This window comes from Neoarius graeffei, chromosome 28 (assembly GCF_027579695.1).
Source record: "Neoarius graeffei isolate fNeoGra1 chromosome 28, fNeoGra1.pri, whole genome shotgun sequence".
NCBI classification, from domain to species: Eukaryota; Metazoa; Chordata; class Actinopteri; order Siluriformes; family Ariidae; genus Neoarius; species Neoarius graeffei.
This window is the reverse complement of record NC_083596.1, coordinates 48,309,621-48,331,213: the sequence shown is the minus strand read 5'-3', so window position 1 is coordinate 48,331,213 and position 21,593 is coordinate 48,309,621. Positions and strand designations below refer to the sequence as shown.

At 42.5% G+C, this 21,593-nt stretch overlaps 1 protein-coding gene across 3 annotated transcripts in view; it reads right to left on the bottom strand.

Annotated features, from left to right (window-relative positions):
• The window catches only part of ltbp3 (latent transforming growth factor beta binding protein 3), an 82,155-nt gene that overhangs the window by 25,239 nt on the left and 35,323 nt on the right, over window positions 1-21,593 (bottom strand). For all 3 annotated transcript variants that reach the window (XM_060913006.1, XM_060913008.1, XM_060913007.1), the window contains exons 3-18: window positions 18,570-18,693; window positions 18,285-18,445; window positions 18,057-18,162; window positions 13,361-13,447; window positions 10,727-10,846; window positions 10,468-10,617; window positions 10,082-10,192; window positions 7,569-7,582; window positions 7,373-7,442; window positions 7,065-7,151; window positions 5,637-5,762; window positions 4,748-4,879; window positions 4,292-4,420; window positions 4,091-4,210; window positions 167-289; window positions 1-69 (exon numbers count right to left, since the gene is read on the bottom strand). The exon at window positions 1-69 is cut by the window's left edge and continues 54 nt beyond it. In XM_060913006.1, coding sequence (XP_060768989.1) covers window positions 1-69; window positions 167-289; window positions 4,091-4,210; window positions 4,292-4,420; window positions 4,748-4,879; window positions 5,637-5,762; window positions 7,065-7,151; window positions 7,373-7,442; window positions 7,569-7,582; window positions 10,082-10,192; window positions 10,468-10,617; window positions 10,727-10,846; window positions 13,361-13,447; window positions 18,057-18,162; window positions 18,285-18,445; window positions 18,570-18,693 — 1,729 coding nt within the window. The remainder of the gene's footprint in view (window positions 70-166; window positions 290-4,090; window positions 4,211-4,291; window positions 4,421-4,747; window positions 4,880-5,636; window positions 5,763-7,064; window positions 7,152-7,372; window positions 7,443-7,568; window positions 7,583-10,081; window positions 10,193-10,467; window positions 10,618-10,726; window positions 10,847-13,360; window positions 13,448-18,056; window positions 18,163-18,284; window positions 18,446-18,569; window positions 18,694-21,593) is intronic.

Genomic DNA, 21,593 nt, shown 5'->3' with positions numbered 1-21,593 from the left:
GAAACGAGCCTTCTGTGTTTATACAGTGCCCGTTCGCACACAAACGGGTGTCCTGGCACTCATTAATATCTGGACACACACACACACACACACACACAGCTAGAGCACAGTGCTAGTAACTGATATAAAAGTCCACCAAGGTGTTAACTGGAGGAAAGCCGCTCACCCCGGCAGCCCTTGCTGTCAGCCTCTGGCAGGAAGCCTTCGTTACACAGACACCGGTAAGTCCCGGGTAAGTTCTCACAGCGACCGTTCACACACACTCCTCTCTTCTGACACTCGTTCACATCTGTATGTGTGTTCCAGAGAAACAGAGTGGGAGGAGCTTGATGGGACACTTTAAATAGAGTTTGAGAATACAATGTGACATAATTTGAAAGAAGCGGAGTGGGAGGAGCTTGATAAATATAGAGTGGGAGGAGCATAAGATATACAGAAGGTGGTAGGAGAGTGTGGTGACAATGTGGGAGGGGCTTACTGATATGCTGTAGCTGGAGTATGAGGATGTAATGCAAGATATCTTGAGAGATACAGAATGGGAGGAGCTAGATAACAATGTGGGAGGAGCTGGATACACTGTTGGCGCTTGAGGATACAGAGTAAGAAAGTTTGAGTGACAGAGTGGGTGGAACATAAGATTGTGACTCCAATGTGGGAGGAGTTTGACAAATATAGAGTGGGAGGAGCATAAGATATAGATAGTGGTAGGAGAGTGTGGTGACAATGTGGGAGGGGCTTGATGATACACTGTAGCTGGAGCCTGAGGATATAATGTGAGATGTCGAGTAGGAGGAGCTTCACAACAGAATGTGGGAGGAGCTTTAGATATAGGGAATGGAAAGAGCTTGATGACAGTGTGGGAAGAGCTGGATACACTGTTGGTGGTGCAAAGTGAGAGAAGCTGAGTGGGAGGAGCGTAAGATTGTGGATCCAATGTGGGAGGAGTTTGACAAATATAGAGTGGGAGGAGCATAAGATATAGACAGTGGTAGGAGAGTGTGGTGACAATGTGGGAGGGGCTTGATGATACACTATAGCTGGAGCCTGAGGATATAATGTGAGATGTCAAGTGAGAGGAACTTGACAACAGAATGTGGGAGGAGCTTGAGATATATGGAATGGGAGGAGGTTGATGACAGTGTAGGAGGAGTGGGATACACTGTTGGTGGCGCAAAGTGAGAGAAACAGAGTGGGAGTAGCGTAAGATTGTGGATCCAATGTGGGAGGAGCTTGAGAGATGTACAGTCAGAAGAGCTTGACAAGTTTAGAGTGGGAGGAGCATAAGATATACAGAAAGTGGTAGGAGAGTGTGGTGACAATGTGGGAGGGGCTTAATGATATGCTGTAGCTGGAGTATGAGGATATAATGCAAGATATCTTGAGAGATATGGGATGGGAGGAGCTAGATAACAATGTGGGAGGAGCTGGATACACTGTTGGCACTTGAGGATACAGAGTAAGAAAGTTTGAGAGAAATAGCGTGGGAGGAACATAAGATTCTGGCTCCAATGTGGGAGGAGTTTGACAAATATAGAGTGGGAGGAGCATAAGATATACAGAAAGTGGTAGTGTGGTGACAATGTGGGAGGGGCTTGATGATACACTGTAGCTGGAGCCTGAGGATATAATGTGAGATGTCGAGTGGGAGGAGCTTGACAAGAGAATGTGGGAGGAGCTTGAGATATATGAAATGGGAGGAGCTTGATTACAGTATGGGAGGAGTGGGATACACTGTTGGTGGCGCAAAGTGAGATAAACAGAGTGGGAGGAGTGTAAGATTGTGGATCCAATGTGGGAGGAGCTTGAGAGATGTAGAGTCATATGAGCTCGACAAATACAGAGTGGGAGGAGCTTTAGGACAGAATGTGAAAGGATTCATGGAGTGCTGCTGAATTAATGTGTGTGTGTGTGTGTGTGTGTGTGTCACGGGCGATTGCTCTAAGACAACGAGGGAGGCTCAGCCTCCTCTAAAAATGCCCTTATAACTTTAATGTGTGCGTGAGTTTCTCCCCCTCGTGACAGCGCGATGCAGCGCAGCCTCAGTGGGCTTCAATGGCACTGGGAGCTCTGCGCTTTTCAATCTCAAAATGCAAGACGATTATTGGACAAATACTGCGAAAATGCCCGCCTACGGACTCCCACGGACTCCCAGCCTCAGTGGACTTCAACGGCATTTGGGAGCTCTGCGCTTTTCAATCTCAAAATGCAAGACGGTTATTGGGCAAATACTGCGAAAACGCCCGCCTACGGACTCCGAGCCTCACATGGGAGGGACATGGCAGTTTCCGCGAGGAGACTGGTGATTGGTGAAAGCGGCCGGATATTTTCTTTGATTGACAGCTCGTTTCAACTATAGACAGGCAGCGGTACAGTGTTGCCAGATTGGGGGTTTCCCGCTCAATTGAGCGGTTTTAAGTGCATAGTGGCGGGTTTTGAACATATTTTGGGCTGGATAACGTCAGCAGTATCTGGCAACATCAGTTCAGTCCCATGCAGATTCGCGAGTGCTGTGGTGTATTGTAAGAGATCAGCTTATATTTCGATTTCATTCATTACATACGGTTTCTACCAGCTTTTTTAGTTTGTATATATTTTCATTGTAAATAAAGTGTAAATATAGTGTTGTCAAGTTTGCTATCTTAGTTCCAGAAATTTCGTTTATTTGAGTGACTGAAATTGAACTTGAGGGGGCTAGTCAGCTAGCAAGAAAGCTGCGCACGGATGCCAAGCATTGCTGATTTAATTTTGGCGAACATGACAATGCCAAACCACATACTGCATCAATTACAGCATCATGGCTGCGTAGAAGAAGGGTCCGGGTACTGAACTGGCCAGCCTGCAGTCCAGATCTTTCACCCATAGAAAACATTTGGCGCATCATAAAACGGAAGATACGACAAAAAAGACCTAAGACAGTTGAGCAACTAGAATCCTACATTAGACAAGAATGGGTTAACATTCCTATCCCTAAACTTGAGCAACTTGTCTCCTCAGTCCCCAGACGTTTACAGACTGCTGTAAAGAGAAAAGGGGATGTCTCACAGTGGGAAACATGGCCTTGTCCCAACTTTTTTGAGATGTGTTGTTGTCATGAAATTTAAAATCACCTCATTTTTCTCTTTAAATGATACATTTTCTCAGTTTAAACATTTGATATGTCATCTATGTTCTATTCTGAATAAAATATGGAATTTTGAAACTTCCACATCATTGCATTCCATTTTTATTTACAATTTGTATTTGTCCCAACTTTTTTGGATTCGGGTTTGTATTTTTCTGGATATGAATTAAACACAGCTACAATTTGGAAAACATTTTTAAACAAAAACACAGCCGAGAACATTTCACACTACAGACCTGGATTAAAAGTGAAGGGTTATCAAAATTGTCAATAAAACATTTCTCAGTCAAAATAAGTAAAATATAGGGAAAGTGTCATTGAATGAAATGTGTGGCACCCAGCTCTACTGCTGAGGTTCCTGACAAGAGCTGCTTTCAATAATGATCAATTTTTAAACAACATGCCACAATTTTAAAATATAAAATGTTAAAATATACCCCTCCCCCCCAACACCACCATCATGTATATTGGACAGTAGGCTAATGGGCCAAAAGAACCTGTTATTTCACAGTTTGTGACGCTGCCAACAATCAGCCAGATCAGAGGCAAGAGTATGGGCAAAATTGATGTTTTTTCTTTTCAAATCTGGAAATATCGTAACCGACCAGCCTCCCCTGTTTGAAAGACTACCAGCCGCCACTGGTGTGTGTATATATATATATATATATATATATGTGTGTGTGTGTGTGTGTTGAAAATTTGAGCTCCCCAGGTGAACATCACCGTTATGACCCTACTTTAATCCAGACTTTCGAGCCCCGATGAGGGAAATAAATTCCTGAGCACTATGCAGGCCGCCAAATAAGAAACACTCACATCATTAGTGTGAACCCTTCATCATTATCGGACTCTGAGGAAGTCTGTAACTCCAAATCAACAATATAAAAGATGCACATGTCTCGTCAGTGAATCAGATGTTAGTTAAGTGCGTGTGTATGTGTGCGTGTGTGTGTATGTGTGTGTGCTTACCGTAACACACTCCTCCATGCACCTTGTGTCCAGGCTGGCAGGGAATACACTCATATGATCCAACTGTGTTCTCACACTGTGCATCAGGACAAGTCGAGGGGTCCAAGCACTCGTTAATATCTACAGAGGGACATGGAGAGGTGAGTGGGTGCACAATATACACAAAGTAACGTGTGTGTGTGTGTGTGTGTGTGTTCTTACCCTCACACACAGGGTATCTTCGTGACTTGCTCCTGAAACCAGGCAGGCATTCACACTTATACGAGCCGGGCAGGTTCACACAGTGTCCTCCGTTCCCACAGATATCCGGTGTAGAGCACTCGTTTATATCTGAATCCAGCAAGCAAAAGAACAACTTTGTAAGGAATAAAACACTTCGGGGCATGCTGTAACAGGAAAATGATCAACAGTGCAGCAGTGTGATGGATACGCTTGATGTGAAGGTGATTGTTTTCCCAGAAACCCCAGTGTTTTATTCCAAACAGTTTTTATCCACTGAAGTATGACGTGTACATTTGACCCGTTTACAGCTCGTGTTGTGGAGAAGTGCTGAGACTGGAGACTCCTTCCATAAATGATAAATAAATGTCTCTTTACGGAAACCGTCTCCATGTGAACAGTTACAGAGCAGAACGCAGCTGCTCAGGCGTCGCTCACCCACACAGCGCGGTTTCACGTGATGTCCGATCAGCTGGTTGCCAGGGTGACAGTTACAGCGATAGGAGCCGACGGTGTTGATGCAGGTGCCTCGGCCGGGACCACACGGCTCCCAGTCACACTCGTTCTCATCTACACACACACACACACACACACCAAAATTAAAAAACGATTTTGATTTGAGACAGACAGGTGAACAGACAGACAGATATATAGGCAGACAATTAAACAGACAGATGAACAGAGAGACAGATGAACAAACAGACAGATGAGCAGAGAGACAAATGAACAGAGACAGACAGATGAACAGAGAGACAGACAGATGAACAAACAGACAGACAGACGAACAAACAGAGAGACAGACAGATTAACAGACAGACAGACACAGATGAACAGACAGAGACAAATGAACAGACAGATGAACAGACAGAGAGACAAATGAATAGAGAGACAGATTAACAGACAGACAGACAGATGAAGAGACAGACAGGCAAACAGACAGACAGATGAACAGATAGAGAGACAAATGAAAAAAGAGATAGATTAACAAACAGATGAACAGACAGACAGACAGATTAACAAACACAGACAAATGAACAGACAGACAGATTAACAAACAGACAGACAGATGAACAGACCGAGAGACAGAGGAACAGACAGACAGACACACAGACAGATTAACAAACAGACAGACAGAGAGATGAACAGACAGATGGACAGACAGATGGACAGACAGATGAACAGACAGATGAACAGGATGAACAGACATCTTCTGTAGTGAACTGTAATACTGATGTTAAGTTATTTCTCATGTGCACATGAGTGAGTGTCGGCAACCAATCAGAATGTGTGTGTGTGTGTGTGTGTGTGTGTGTGTGTGTGTACTCACCTACGCAGCTCTTCCTCTGGGTGTGAGGATGGTATCCAGCCTTGCAGTGACACATGAAGCCGTTATGTGTGTTGATACACTCTCCGTGACCACAGATATTCCTGTTGAGTTTGCACTCGTCCACCTCTGTAACACACACACACACACACACACACACACACACATACACACACACACACACCATAAACTGAAACTAGTACAAAAAACTGATTCAGCTCCAGACCTTATTCCGTATTTTTCAAAACCTTGCATGAAAAAAATTGTAAAACTGAAAAGTGTATACATACATGTCAACCTTTGGTCACTCAAACCTGTATAACCAACCTCCAAAATCCGTATTTCCCTTATAAAATCTGTATAAGATGCAAATTAAAATAATTTACCTAAAATTTGAATGATAATTAACAATGATATATCCCAGTTACTTTTTATTCAATATTAATAACAATAAACCTTCAGAATGAATACAAAGCTCCAATGTTTGACAAAAACACAAAGTGTCACTCTAATGTTCTGAATTGTACTCCATGACAGCTTTTTTTAGCAGTCTGCACCAATATCTCACGAGGCTGCATGTCACAGCAAGTGTCTGTGTTGATCTTGCCGGAGTGCCCATTCAGAATCTTTTCAGTCGCTTGTGAAAGTCGCTCAGGTGGAAATACGCTTTTCAAACAAAATGTTACTTCCCGGTTGGCGGGATTCTCGCAATGCGGTGTGCGCCATGATCAGAAGTGGAACGAAGTCTCGCTACCACAAGATAACGTGCGATTTCATAAGACTCTTTACTGGCTGTCTGTGGTGTACAGTACGTTTGTAAATGTTATGCGCTCTTTTATCATCGTGGGAATTAATTATAGCTCTAAATAAATATTGAAGTTTTTTTAAAGAATCCGTATAACTTTATTTGTACGCCCGTATACTACGTTTATTGAATCAAATCCGTATAAAATACGGACATTCCGTATAGGTTGACATGTATGGTGTATAGTTGAAAGTTTGCAAAACAAAATGGTTAATAAAATTGTGTAACTGAGCAAAAACTGAACAAAAAAAATCCCAACAGATTCACAGAAGATTCATTAACGCTGATCTTTTTTGTGCGTATGTTGATAAACACCAAACAGCCGTAAATTAGCAAAGGTGTTCACAGTGTGGCTCTTTTACATTTAGCCCCGCCCACAAAAGGCCATAAATGGCAAAGTTCACAAAGAGCTGAAAACAACAAAATGGTGATTACATCCACAACGATGGACACACAATAACTATTCATCCTTCAACAGGGCACAATTACTTTTGTCTAAAATTGACAAAAAGTTTCTTCAGTTTTGCGCTGAAGCTACCACGTAGCTAACCAATAACTGAATCCTGTCACACTGGCCACTTTATAACGTGAGGTACTGTGCGATCGGCGGTTGCCTTGGAACTCACGCGAGACCTGCGTCTGCGCCACTACAAGAGTCTCTTTCTCCCGGGGAATGTGGATTATGGGACGCGTCGTCGGCCTGGGAATGAGGACTGAACAAAAAAGAGAGAGAGAGAGAGAGAGAGAGAGAGAAACTGATAAAATGCTTTTTACATAAGAAATAAAAGAGTCGCTATTGTAAAATAATCAACTGGTGTGAAGAAGACAAAAAGAAAACAAACGTAACAGAAATACAGAGAAGATTAAATATCTATGAAATAAAAAAACAAAAGACAGGAAGTAGAGGCAAAATAAAACAGAGAGGCGTGTCCACCTGGGATGCGTGGGACATGTGTGCTGATTGGCTGGAGCTGCATAGGTGTGGTCGCCTGGACAGGCACTTCCTGTGAAGGAGAATTAGAGCAGTCAGGCAGTACGGTTAAAGAGGAATGAGATCCATACTCTTTCATATGTGTGTGTGTCACTTCCTGTATGTCACTTCCTGTGTGGAAAGATGTTGAGGATCTTACCGGCAGTTTGATCTCTGTAACACAAAAGTGGGTAAAATAAACTCAACGTCATCAAATATATCTTACACCAGAACAAACAATAATTGTAAAATGTTCAAAAAAAAAATCTTTATAAACCTGTAATAATCATAACATTCATAACACTGTCTGAAAAAACTGACATCATAGCTGTGCAGGTAATATGGCTAGCTTTTTTTCTGTCTCAGACTTCTCTTTATATATTTCTGGCCCGGAAATAAGCTCCACCCCCAACTCAACCATATCAGAGTCGCTCAACTCCGCCTCTTTACCCTAAAAAGGAAACTTTCCAGGCGTAAGTCATTTTATAGAACAGAAATGTTCATAGAGAAGTGCAGTCTTATAGAATTGCAGTTTGACAGCCATGATGTTAGCAAAGTGTTCGCTAAAGACTTTAATAAACTCGGGCCGACCTGTCCCGAAACCACCGATACCGATTAAAAAAAAAAGGTCTGTGGTTTCCGATAATCGATACCTCCCGCTCAAACCCCCCCCCCCCCCCCCCCCAAATTCAAATAGAAATGGACGAGAATATTGTGAATACTGCAAAAATAGCTGAAAGTGTTTCATCCATTGTCATCACACAAATATATCATCTCATCATCTCTAGCCGCTTTATCCTTCTACAGGGTCGCAGGCAAGCTGGAGCCTATCCCAGCTGACTACGGGCGAAAGGCGGGGTTCACCCTGGACAAGTCGCCAGGTCATCACAGGGCTGACACATAGACACAGACAACCATTCACACTCACATTCACACCTACGCTCAATTTAGAGTCACCAGTTAACCTAACCTGCATGTCTTTGGACTGTGGGGGAAACCGGAGCACCCGGAGGAAACCCACGCGGACACGGGGAGAACATGCAAACTCCACACAGAAAGGCCCTCGCCGGCCACGGGGCTCGAACCCGGACCTTCTTGCTATGAGGTGACAGCGCTAACCACTACACCACCGTGCCGCCCCACAAATATATCATATAGAATGTTAATATATCTATGAAATAAAAAATACAATTTATAGATAATTAATATGTACAACTGAAATGGATTTGATATGCTGTCGCTGCTCTGCTCGACTCCGCTTAGGTCAGCTGATTGTTGGTGTAACACTTGTGACATGTGCCCTCTGGTGGACAAACTACGCAACGACAACTCATAACATGGTTAAAGGAGAACTGAAGGCAAATTTTTTATTATCAAAATTCTCATCTCATCTCATTATCTGTAGCCGCTTTATCCTTCTACAGGGTCGCAGGCAAGCTGGAGCCTATCCCAGCTGACTATGGGCGAAAGGCGGGGTACACCCTGGACAAGTCGCCAGGTCATCACAGGGCTGACACATAGACACAGACAACCATTCACACTCACATTCACACCTACGCTCAATTTAGAGTCACCAGTTAACCTAACCTGCATGTCTTTGGACTGTGGGGGAAACCGGAGCACCCGGAGGAAACCCACGCGGACACGGGGAGAACATGCAAACTCTGCACAGAAAGGCCCTCGCCGGCCACGGGGCTCGAACCCAGGACCTTCTTGCTGTGAGGCGACAGCGCTAACCACTACACCACCGTGCCGCCCCTATCAAAATTCTATTTATCTCATTTTATTAAATATCGGAATGCATTTTTGATCGCTATTTTGTCGCTGCTATAGCAAGTTATGAGTGTGTGAAATATGCTCTGTAATAGATCAGTCCATATGTCAAAGCGATGGCCGTAAACGAGATTCGTTGAGACCTGTGCGAGACATCGTAGGACGGAAGTAAAACGTACAGCGGAAATCAAAGTGACCAACATCTGCCAACGTTGTCAAAAGATGTGCGTGCCCTCTTTCGGATGCTGATGTAATCAAGCCAGAAGTTTTGTTTGTTTTGATAGCAAAAGTAGGAAGTAATCGTCATTTAAACTCGTTTTTATGCAATATTTCGTTTGGAAAAGAGTTTTCAAAATGGCGGCACTGACACCTGGCTGACACTTCTTCACGTTTCGAAGTCTCACACAAGTCTCGTGAAGATCGCGCGGATAAGCGACGCCTGCCGTGGAACAAACGAACTAAATTCAACACGGCTAAAAACCGAACAGGCCGATAAGTATAATATTTAATTGCAATTAGTTGCCAATACAAGTCACGATATAAGGTTACTAAAACCGAAAATGTAATTGAATAACATGTTAATTGAGAAATAAAGCAAGTTTAAAAAGGACTTCAGTTCTCATTTAAAGGATCTATCTTCTGTCTCTCCGTTTCTTTTATAATTGCCGGTTCTTGGCCGTTATAAACGACGATTAGCTCGTACTGGCTAATAATATCAGCATTCTAATTTATTCGGAAACACAGCTGATAGAAAGAGAACAAACACAATTCAATCTTCTTAAAGGAAATTTAATGCTTGAGTCTTCGTTCATTAATACGACACACATCCCGAATCCTGTCATGTATGTTGATGAGCTTGCTCGCTCAGATGGGGTATTTGTACGTGGGTGTGTGACTCACCCTTGTGAGGTAGGACCGGAATCTGCCCGATGTCAGTCTGGATGGCTAAAGTGCTACGATACTGCAGGTACGACATTCCCTTTCCTGCAGGACAGATCTTACTGAAGGAGGCTGGAGAGAGAGAGAGAGAGAGAGAAAGAGAGATTTCAGAATGTTTTCAAAACCTGGGGATATAATATTCCTAAAAAAAAAGTTGACAATTTGGCTGTGTGTCCTCTGTACAGATCAGAGAGATGGGCGTGTCTTCACGATTGTTCTGTCTTTTATTATAAGTGCTTGTTGTAGGGGGCATGGCCACTCAAGTTGCGCTTGAGCGTTAGTAGGTCATGTGATCATAACATGTAGCTGTACTTGTGCTCTGAACACACACACACACACACACTGACCGGTGCCGTCCTTTGGGCATCGCTCACAGTTGGCGCCCCAGGCTTTGCCCACGGTGCAGCAGCAGATCTCTCGCGAGAGGTTTGTAGAGAGAGCGTGTTCACAGCGACCCGCCTCCGTCACCATGAGGAAACACGGACCCTGAACCAACACTGACACCGAGAGGGAGGGGGTGACAGACAAGCCAGATTCAACATCATATCATCATGTGTGTGTGTGTGTGTGTGTGTGTGTGTGTGTGTGTGTGTGTGTGTGTCTTACCAACACAGCGTGTTCTGTCTTTCAGGGCGTATCCAGGTTTGCAGGTGCAGCGAAAACTTCCCTGTGTGTTCAAACACTCGCCGTTCTGACAAACACCCTGCATCGTACACTCATTAATATCTACACACACACAGACACGCACAATATTATGAAAAACATCCGAATTTCTTCTCAAAGCAGCTTATTTGGACATCCATAAGGAATCAAATAGACAAATGATTCGATTCAGTTTATTAAGATATTCATAAAGAGCTTCATGAATTCATGAGTTGAATATTCATAAAGATTCAAACGGATACATGATTCAGTTCAGTGTAATCTGATACCCACAAGTAGTCGAATGTGTACATGATTTGATTCAGTTCGTTTGAATATTCATAAAGATTCAAGTGGATATATGATTCATTTGAACTGGATATTTACAAGGAGTCGAATGATGATTTGATTCAATTTATTTGTAATCATGTATTCAAATGGATATATGATTCTATTAAACTGATTTGGATGCTCATGAGGACACAAACAGAGATGCGATTTGGTTCACTTTCACTGGATATACAGAAAGAGTCAAACGGATGGATGATTTGGTTCAGAATCTGAATCGAATCATATGTCTATTGGAATCTGATTCTATGTGCATGTTTTTAATTTTGATGAAGAATTCATGAGGAACTGATTGTGTGGTATGAAATGTATTTATTTATATCCTTTATTTATCCAGGAATTGTCCCATTGAGATACAAGATCTCTTCTTCCAGGGAGTCCTGGCCAAGATGGCGCACAGATGTTAACATAAATTGCATACATACAGTAAAATACATACATCATACATAAAATCAACACAATATTAAGAACGTGAGAAATGGAGTTGTCACAGTCAACAGTCACATCAGGTAAAACAGCTACATGTTTCCTGTAGGGCGGATTTTAACATTCCTTCGAAGGCATTTACAGTAGGAAGTGCTTCTAATGTAATGATAACCTGCATCTCATTCCATATTGATGGTGCATAAAAGGAGAAGGCAGTTTTTCCAAGCTCTGACTGTACCATCGGAACATCCAAGAGCATCCTATTTGCTGCTCGCCTAGTATTGTAGGTGCCTGTGTGGTAAGTTAGAAGTCTTGAGATACAGACCGGCAGTTTACCTACCCTAGCAATGCCTTGAGAGTAAGAATCAACAAGTGCCATTTTCGCCTCTGATATAGAGAGGGCCAACCTAAAGATTCATATAAAGTGCAGTGATGTGTTCGTGAACCTGCATTTGTTACAAAACGTATTGCAGCATGATACAGAGACTCCAGCTTTTTTAGCATAGAAGAGGCTGCATGCATATATATCACATCACCAAAGTCTAATACAGATAAAAAGGAGCTTTGCACTATTCTCTTTCTAGCCTCAAATGGAAAGCATTTTTTTAAACGAAAAAAAAATAAAGACCCAGTTTAGGCCTAAGCTTTCTCAACAGATTGTCAATATGTACATCAAAAGTCAACTTATCATCAAGCCATACGCCCAGGTATTTGTAAAAAGCAACTCTTTCAAGACTAACGTCGCAATAGTGGAAATTGGAGCAGCTGCTGTAGCTCGAGAGCGAGTAAAGGTCGTATATTTGGTCTTCTTTGAATTAAGGACCAGTTTTAATTTGAGCAGGGAGTGCTGCAATGTTTGAAACGCACCCTGCAAGAGTTTTATGGCCTGATCTAAGGAGGATGCCACTGTATAGACAACCATGTCATCCGCATAGAAGTGGAAAAGGGCTGGACTTATTCCACTACCTACACTACTGTTCAAAAGTTTGGGGTCACCCAGACAATTTTGTGTTTTCCATGAAAAGTCACACTTTTATTTACCACCATACGTTGTAAAATGAATAGAAAATATAGTCAAGACATTTTTCTGGCCATTTTGAGCATTTAATCGACCCCACAAATGTGATGCTCCAGAAACTCAATCTGCTCAAAGGAAAGTCAGTTTTATAGCTTCTCTAAAGAGCTCAACTGTTTTCAGCTGTGCTAACATGATTGTACAAGGGTTTTCTAATCATCCATTAGCCTTCTGAGGCAATGAGCAAACACAGTGTACCATTAGAACGCTGGAGTGAGAGTTGCTGGAAATGGGCCTCTATACACCTATGGAGATATTGCACCAAAAACCAGACATTTGCAGCTAGCATAGTCATTTACCACATTATCAATGTATAGAGTGGATTTCTGATTAGTTTAAAGTGATCTTCATTGAAAAGAACAGTGCTTTTCTTTCAAAAATAAGGACATTTCAAAGTGACCCCAAACTTTTGAACGGTAGTGTAGGGTCAAAAGATAGAAAATAAAATAGGGGCCAAAATAGAACCTTGGGGAACACCTCTGTTTAGAGGAAGAGAGGCTGAAGTATAGTTTTCCACTGATACACACTGAGTTCTACCAGATAGGTAGTTTTTAAACCAATTCAGAGCCATTTCACTAAGGCCTATGCAGCCAAGTCTCTGTAGTAATGCTTTAGACAGATCAACAAACAATGCTGCATGGTGTTTTTTACTGTCTAAAAATCTGATGATATCATTTGTGACTAGCAGAGCCACAAATGGAAGTACAGACAATGAAACACACACACACACACACACTCAAAAAATTTACCTTGGCAGTGTGTTCGGTTTAATCTTTTGTAACCTTGAGGGCATGTGGAGCCAAATTCCTCGATTATCGTCTGCGGCTTCCCGGCATCTGTGTGTGTGTGAGTGTGAGTGTGTGTGTGTGTGTGTGTGTGTGTGTGTGTGTGTGAGAGAGAGAGAGAAAGAGAGGATTTTAATAATAACTCATCCCATCAAATGGGTTTGAGCTCCAGAAAGCCTGGGATACTACGGTAAAATCATCCAATAAAATCCATCCCAAAGAAAAGAAGTGAAGAGAAAAAGAGGAAGAAAAAGGAAGCAGGTTCGAGGAAGACAGAAAAGAAAAGAGAAATCGGAAACAGAACCAGCTTAACTGGTGAGGAAAAGAAAAAAAAATAAGGGAGTATAATAAACAGAATGGTTTCTACTAGCTGAAAGAAGAAGAGACAGAAAGGAAAGAAAGCATTGCAGAACCTCTTGGCAGTTATGAGAAGAATGTTTTCGAGGAGCACACAGAGTTTCCCCTGCTCGCCTCACGCTCTGCTTCTCGCCAGTAAAACAGAGGAAAATCAAGACGCGTCTGGAAAAGAGATGATTCCACAAGCTGAGAGAAAAACAATGATATAATGCCCCCTTTCTTATTCTTCTTTTTTACTTCAGCGATTGTTTTCTCTGAACAACTCCTCTCCTCTTTTTTTTAAAGAAGAATTCCTGTTCGCAAAAAAAACCCTGATGTTCCCTGACTGTAACATCTTTCACTCAAACGTTCCCTCAAAAATTTCTTCGAGTCTGAAAAATCATCTGAATTTGAATATTCATCAGGATCGAATTGTTTATGTTTTCAATTCAGTATATTCGAGTCATAAAGATTCAGTTTTACTGATGATTCAGTTTATTTGGATCGTCATAAGGAAGCAAATGCATGATATAGTGTATGATTCGATTCTATTTCTACTTCATTTGGATATTCATCAGGATTATTACCTCGCCCGGGTCCACCAGGGGGCGAGGTATTGTTTCTGGTCGGGTTTCTCTGTTTGCTAGCAACATTACGGGAAAACGGCTGGATCAATCTTCATGAAACTTCCAGGATAGCTGAGCGCTGGTCTCAAATAGAGCCTCCAACATTTTGAGGGTCATCTGGTCAAGGTCACCAAAAAGGTCAAAATTGTTTTTGTTGTGACTACTGACTCATATAGAGACACTGGTTACTACGTCATTGTGCTGTAAGAATGTAAGTGTAACAATTCGGCGTGTTTCAACAATCAACTTGGCTCGGCTAGTTAGCAGTCGACGAGCTGACTTGAGCGCATACTCTCCAGTTACTATATCTTTTAGTAATTTCAGCTCTAGATTCCATCCACATTATATTCTGCTCTTAATTACCTCACCCGGGACGGAGTCCACCAGGGGGCGAGGTGTTGTTTTCTGTCGGGTTTGTTTGGTTTTTTTTGTTAACGATATTACGGGAAAACGGCTGGATCAATCTTCATGAAACTTTCAGGATAGATGGGCATTGGTCTCAAATAGAACCTCCAACATATTGGGGGTCATCTGGTCAAGGTCAAGGTTTTTATGGCTACTGCCTCATATAGAGATGGTAGCCACTATGTCATCGTGATGTAAGAGTGCAACAATCATGCACTGCACATGTGCATACACGTGTTCCGATTAAAATAGTCAGTGAGTGTATACAATTCAGTTCACCATTCAAAATAAACGGACTAGACTAAAGAAATCGCTTTCAGACATGTTTATGCTTATTCCAGAGGGAAAGTGCGTTCCACTGAGCTCTAGCGCCGGGCCATTTCCGGGAAATAAGAGTTTGGGTCATGGTGGCAGCGTGTGTTTGTCAGCCTCGGTTCGGAGGTTTCAGTTTCGAAAACTCTAAGAGGTAAGAGTAGAATAATATGAAGTACAGATACTCAGTATATTTTACTTCCGTGATTTTTAAATTGTTCATTTTTGGACTATGCTTCATTTTTGTGGCTACTGCCTCATAGAGTAAACATGTATGATATATTTACTGTATGGACATGTGATTTTATTTATAAACAGTAGCCACATGGACCCATAGGGTACCTTTTTTTTTCACGATATCTTCCTTCATATTCATCATAAGTGCTACCGGGCGAGGTTTGTTTTGCCTGGCAACACTTGTATACCATTTACGATTCAATTCATTTTTAACGTATCAAAAGGATTTGATTTGACTAACGAGTTCGCGTTTGCTCTTTTGGTGACTTGTTCATCATAATTACGATTCATTCCATTCAATCTTAATTAATCAGAAAGATCTTATTGAATTTTACTGGCTAATCATCAGGATTTGATTTATGATTCATATTCATTTGGTTACTTCTCAGGACTCAACTCCATTTCTAATCGTTCTAGTAATTCTATTTACTTGCCAGTGCTGATTTAATTCTGCTTAGGATATTCGTAAGATAATATTCATGATTCGGTGACTCTATTTATGATGAAGTATTGTTGGTTATTCATAAAAATTACGATTCGGTGAATCAGAAGAATTCAAGTATACTTCTGATTCAATTCATTCGGTTACTTTTGAGGACTCAAATCTATTTCTATTAGTTCTATTAATTGTATTAATTTGGTGGTTCACTTGTGGGGTTATTTGTAATAATTATGATTCAACAAATCAAAAGGGTTCAATTATACGAACGATTCAACTGATATGAATTGTGATGCGTTTTCATAAAATTCTCAGATTTTGCATAATCATTACATTTTATGTCGTTGGTGAATTTGATTCATGAGTGTATTTATTTGGATAGTGATAAAAATCTGATTCTGATTTATAACTTTATTCCTTTGAGAAGAGAGAGAGAGAGAGAGAGAGAGAGAGAGAGAGAGAGAGAGAGCACATTTTCCAGCGTTTTCTCCTCCTTTTGTCTCGCCCTGACGTTGAGGGTGTGTTGTTGGAAAAAAAGAATGAAGCCACTATGACATAAACACCCTCCCACACATTTACACACACACATTCGCACACACACACACACACACACACACACACACACACACACACACACACACACACACACACACACACACACAGTGAAATTGGTTTTGCGAAAATAACCTGGCGTGTACCACAGAGCCGCTATTGTCTGCTCTCGCTTTAAAGAGAGAGAAATCTGGCAGAGAGATGGGCAAAGACAGGAAAGAAAGACTATCAAGACACAAAAAAGAGAGAAAGTTTTTCTTGGTCTTCGTCCTGAAACCGAACGTCCTGACTACAATCACACACTCCGGGCAGCGAAAACTGTCGTGAAAGGATTATATAAAACAAAGGTCTCAAAAAGAGAGTAGTGCACATGATAACTTTTCACGATCATATCTTAGTTTTTCACTTAATTTTATACGATGTAATAGCCCAGTCCCGTGATTTGTTTTGGATAATGCTAAACAGGTAGCTAATGTTGTGTAACATTTGCTAAACAAAAGTGCTCTGAGAGCATAATATCCCCCGCCGGCAACTATGTCATAACTCTTGTAAAATGCGACTGAATTGAACGAAATTGCAATATGCGTATCAACAACATATAACAAAGAATCCTGTCAGGTTTCATGAAATTCCTCCAAAAATTGCAAGAGGAGTTGATTTCAGAAGGTGATTACCCTTCCTGGGACGGACAGGCATCGCCATGACATAATCCACCTTCGGGCCTTTCAGCCAGCGGGGGATAAAAAATTGTGAGGGAAGTTGATTTCAGAAAGCAAGCACACCTTGATGAAATCGCCAAAGTACAAGTTTGTTAATAACCAAGGGCATAACTCTGGGAAAATATGCCCAAATTCAACGAAATTTCAATATGTGTATAACTGTCATATAACGAAGCCTTCTGCCAAGTTTGGCAGAAATTGTGAGAGGAGTTGATTTCAGAAGAACCTACACCCTCATGAAATTGTCAGAGTACAAGTTATTTAATCAAGGGTCAAAACTCTGGTAATATTTTCACAAACGAAATTAAATCGCAATATGCGTATTACCGTCATATAACAATGCCTTTTGGCAAGCTTCGAGAAATTCCTCCAAAAATTGTGAGAGGAGTTGATGTCAGAAGGCAAACACACCTTCATAAAATTGTGAAATTACAAGGTTGTTAATCAAGGGCTGTAACTCTGGTAAAATGCGACCGAATTGAACGAAATTATAATATGCGTACTACTGATGTACAATAATGCCTTTTGTCAAGTTTTGTAAAATTCCTCCAAAAATTGTGAGAGGAGTTGATTTCAGAAGGAAAGCACACTCTTGTGAAATTGTCAAATTATAATTTTGTTAATCAAGGGCTGTACCGTAACTCTGGTAAAATGTGAACCAATTGAACAAAAAAAACAATATGCGTATTACCGACATATAACAAAGAATCCTGTCAAGTTTTGTGAAATTCCTCCAGAAATTGTGAGAGGAGTTGATTTCAGAAGGTGAGCACCCTTCCCGGGACGGACTGACGGACGGACATCGCCACGACACAATACCCCTTCAGGCCTTTCGGCCAGCGGGGGATAAAAAAGGGAAATATCAACATCATTGCTACATGTTGCTAATTCATACAACCAAACCGTTTGTACATCATCCAAACACGCTCGTTTACCAGGAACTGGGATAAATAATTCCTTGCCAGAACGTAACACTATTCGATATCCAGGACAATCAGGGTCGTAATTATACCAAGACGGATTTCAGGACTTACATGGGAGCTTCGGGCATTTGTAGCATTTGTTTTGGCCCCAGGAATTTCCCACGCTGCCACAGCAGTCCTCCTGATTAGTCAGGCCAGGGAGAGGGTTACTGCTACACTACAGCACAGAGAGAGAGAGAGAGAAAGATGGAATGAGAGAGAAAGAGACAGACAGGAAGTAGTTTATACTTGATATATCATCATCATCATCATCAGATCACTATTTTTTCTGTCACTCACAGCTTGCTTGGGCGTGGTCTCCTGAAAGCAGCGCCCCCTGGGCTTTTGTGTCTGTGGAGGAAGGCGGGTCACTCCTTTCGGAAGCTTGCTCTCTGATTGGTCGAAAGGTTGGATGACAACTGAGGTGTCTGGTGAGTGGTGGACGCGTACATTAAACTGCACTGAGGAGAGGAATCACGGGGAAAAAAGTGCATCAGTAAAGAGGATGCGAAGTGTGTGTGTGTGTGTGTGTGTGTGTGTGTGTGTGTGTGTGTGTGCGTGTGTGCGTGTGTGTGTGCGCGTTACCCTCAGACGAGTGGTGGCCGGTGCCCTGGGTCAGTGGCAGAGTGAACACTGAGTGTGTCTGTGTGAGCTGCTGGCGTCCGGCTTTTCCACTCGAATCTGACAGACCCGGACCGTCTGGCCTCACCTGTAGGGGTCGGACACTCGTTTACTCAGGGATTCATCCATTTACCTGTCTAATCAATCTTTCATTCATTCATCATTTCAGGCGTACAGTATATCCAAAGATTCAACAGCTGTTCATCCTTCAAGGTCTTTTATTCTCTGATCTTTTAACTCATTCATTCATTTATCGACTGATTCGATTTGTTAAATTATTTTATTTTAAAAGCCAATTGCTTTTAATGAATTACTTAACATATAAACTAGTGCTGTCAAGCGATTAAAATATTTAATTGCGATTAATGTCGCGACTGTCATAGTTAACTCACGATTAATCGCAATTTAATCGCACATTTTTGTCACATGAAAAACCATTGTAAATTCTCTTATCAGCATAAAAAAGTGAATGGGCTTGCTCACCGTTCGAACTACGGGGGTACTCGGGGGATCCGAGATCCCCTGAAACAGACATGAGATCCCTTGAAAACATGATTTGGGAAATGTTGGGGGGGTCTCTAAAATATTGGCAAAATGATGTTTATTGACATAGCAATCGTGTGTAACGGGAAGCATTTGCATATCCGAAGTGAGTGCGCGATGGAGAGCTGCGCTCTGAGACAAGCGCAAGCACCCCCCCAAGGGAAAAAAAAGGGACCCCCCGAAAATATCGGCATAGTTCGAACACTGGTTGTACCAATGTGTTTTTTTTTTTTTTATTGCAGAGCATAACACGTCTTGTCACAACCACTGCAAAGTGGGGCTGGAGCCGCCGATGGGAAAACGAAACCTAAGCCGAGCACCGTGGCTCTTCGGGCTCACCATGGCTCTCACCGTGGCTATCGCCGTTAAAATTGAGTCAAGTTAACGCGTTAATAACGCGACATTTTTGACAGCACTAATATAAACGCATTGGTTCATTCATTCATTCATTCATTCATCAATAAAACCATGGTTTCATACATGTCCCCTTTTATAACTCATTCATTTATCCAGTCATTTCTAAATATATTGTCAATTATACATTCCATCCATCCATCCATAAAATTTACACATCCATCCACTTCTAAAATGAATCCTATCATTGATTTATCCATTCAATAGTTCATTCATTTAGAAATCTAACAAATTATTCTAGTATGGGAGTGATGAAGAGGAGGGAGACTGATGAAGAGGTGTAAAAGTGATGAAGAAGACAGAGTGATGAAGAGGAGGGAGAGTGATGAAGACTGAGAGTGATGACAAGGACTGAGAGAGTGATGAAGAGGAGGGAGAGTGATGAAGACTGAGAGTGATGAAGAGGAGGGAGAGTGATGAAGACAGAGTGATGAAGAGGAGGGAGGGTGATGAAGACTGAGAGTGATGAAGAGGACTGAAAGTAATGAAGAGGACTGAGAGTGATGAAGACTGAGAGTGATGAAGAGGAGGGAGAGTGATGAAGACTGAGAGTGATGAAGAGGAGGGAGTGTGATGAAGACAGAGTGATGAAGAGGAGGAAGGGTGATGATGAAGAGGACTGAGAGTGATGAAGAGGAGGGAGTGTGATGAAGACAGAGTGATGAAGAGGAGGGAGCGTGATGAAGACTGAGCGTGATGAAGAGGAGGGAGAGTGATGAAGACAGAGTGATGAAGAGGAGGGAGAGTGATGAAGACTGAGAGTGGTGAAGAGGAGGGAGGGTGATGAAGACAGTGATGAAGAGGAGGGAGCATGATGAAGACAGTGATGAAGAGGAGGGAGAGTGATGAAGACTGAGAGTGGTGAAGAGGAGGGAGGGTGATGAAGACTGAGAGTGATGAAGAGGAGGGAGCGTGATGAAGACAGAGTGATGAAGAGGAGGGAGCGTGATGAAGACAGAGTGATGAAGAGGAGGGAGCATGATGAAGACAGAGTGATGAAGAGGAGGGAGGGTGATGAAGACAGAGTGATGGAGAGGAGGGAGAGTGATGAAGACTGAGAGTGATGAAGACAGAGTGATGGAGAGGAGGGAGAGTGATGAAGACTGAGAGTGGTGAAGAGGAGGGAGGGTGATGAAGACAGAGTGATGGAGAGGAGGGAGAGTGATGAAGACTGAGAGTGATGAAGAGGAGGGAGCGTGATGAAGACAGAGTGATGGAGAGGAGGGAGAGTGATGAAGACTGAGAGTGATGAAGAGGAGGGAGCGTGATGAAGACAGAGTGATGGAGAGGAGGGAGAGTGATGAAGACTGAGAGTGGTGAAGAGGAGGGAGCGTGATGAAGACTGAGAGTGGTGAAGAGGAGGGAGAGTGATGAAGACTGAGAGTGATGAAGAGGACTGAGAGTGATGAAGAGGAGGGAGGGTGATGAAGACTGAGAGTGGTGAAGAGGAGGGAGCGTGATGAAGACTGAGAGTGATGAAGAGGAGGGAGAGTGATGAAGACAGAGTGATGAAGAGGAGGGAGAGTGATGAAGACTGAGAGTGATGAAGAGGAGGGAGCGTGATGAAGACAGAGTGATGGAGAGGAGGGAGAGTGATGAAGACTGAGAGTGATGAAGAGGAGGGAGAGTGATGAAGACAGAGTGATGAAGAGGAGGGAGAGTGATGAAGACTGAGAGTGATGAAGAGGAGGGAGCGTGATGAAGACAGAGTGATGGAGAGGAGGGAGAGTGATGAAGACTGAGAGTGGTGAAGAGGAGGGAGCGTGATGAAGACTGAGAGTGGTGAAGAGGAGGGAGAGTGATGAAGACTGAGAGTGATGAAGAGGACTGAGAGTGATGAAGAGGAGGGAGGGTGATGAAGACTGAGAGTGGTGAAGAGGAGGGAGCGTGATGAAGACTGAGAGTGATGAAGAGGACTGAGAGTGATGAAGAGGAGGGAGGGTGATGAAGACTGAGAGTGGTGAAGAGGAGGGAGCGTGATGAAGACAGAGTGATGAAGAGGAGGGAGCGTGATGAAGACTGAGAGTGGTG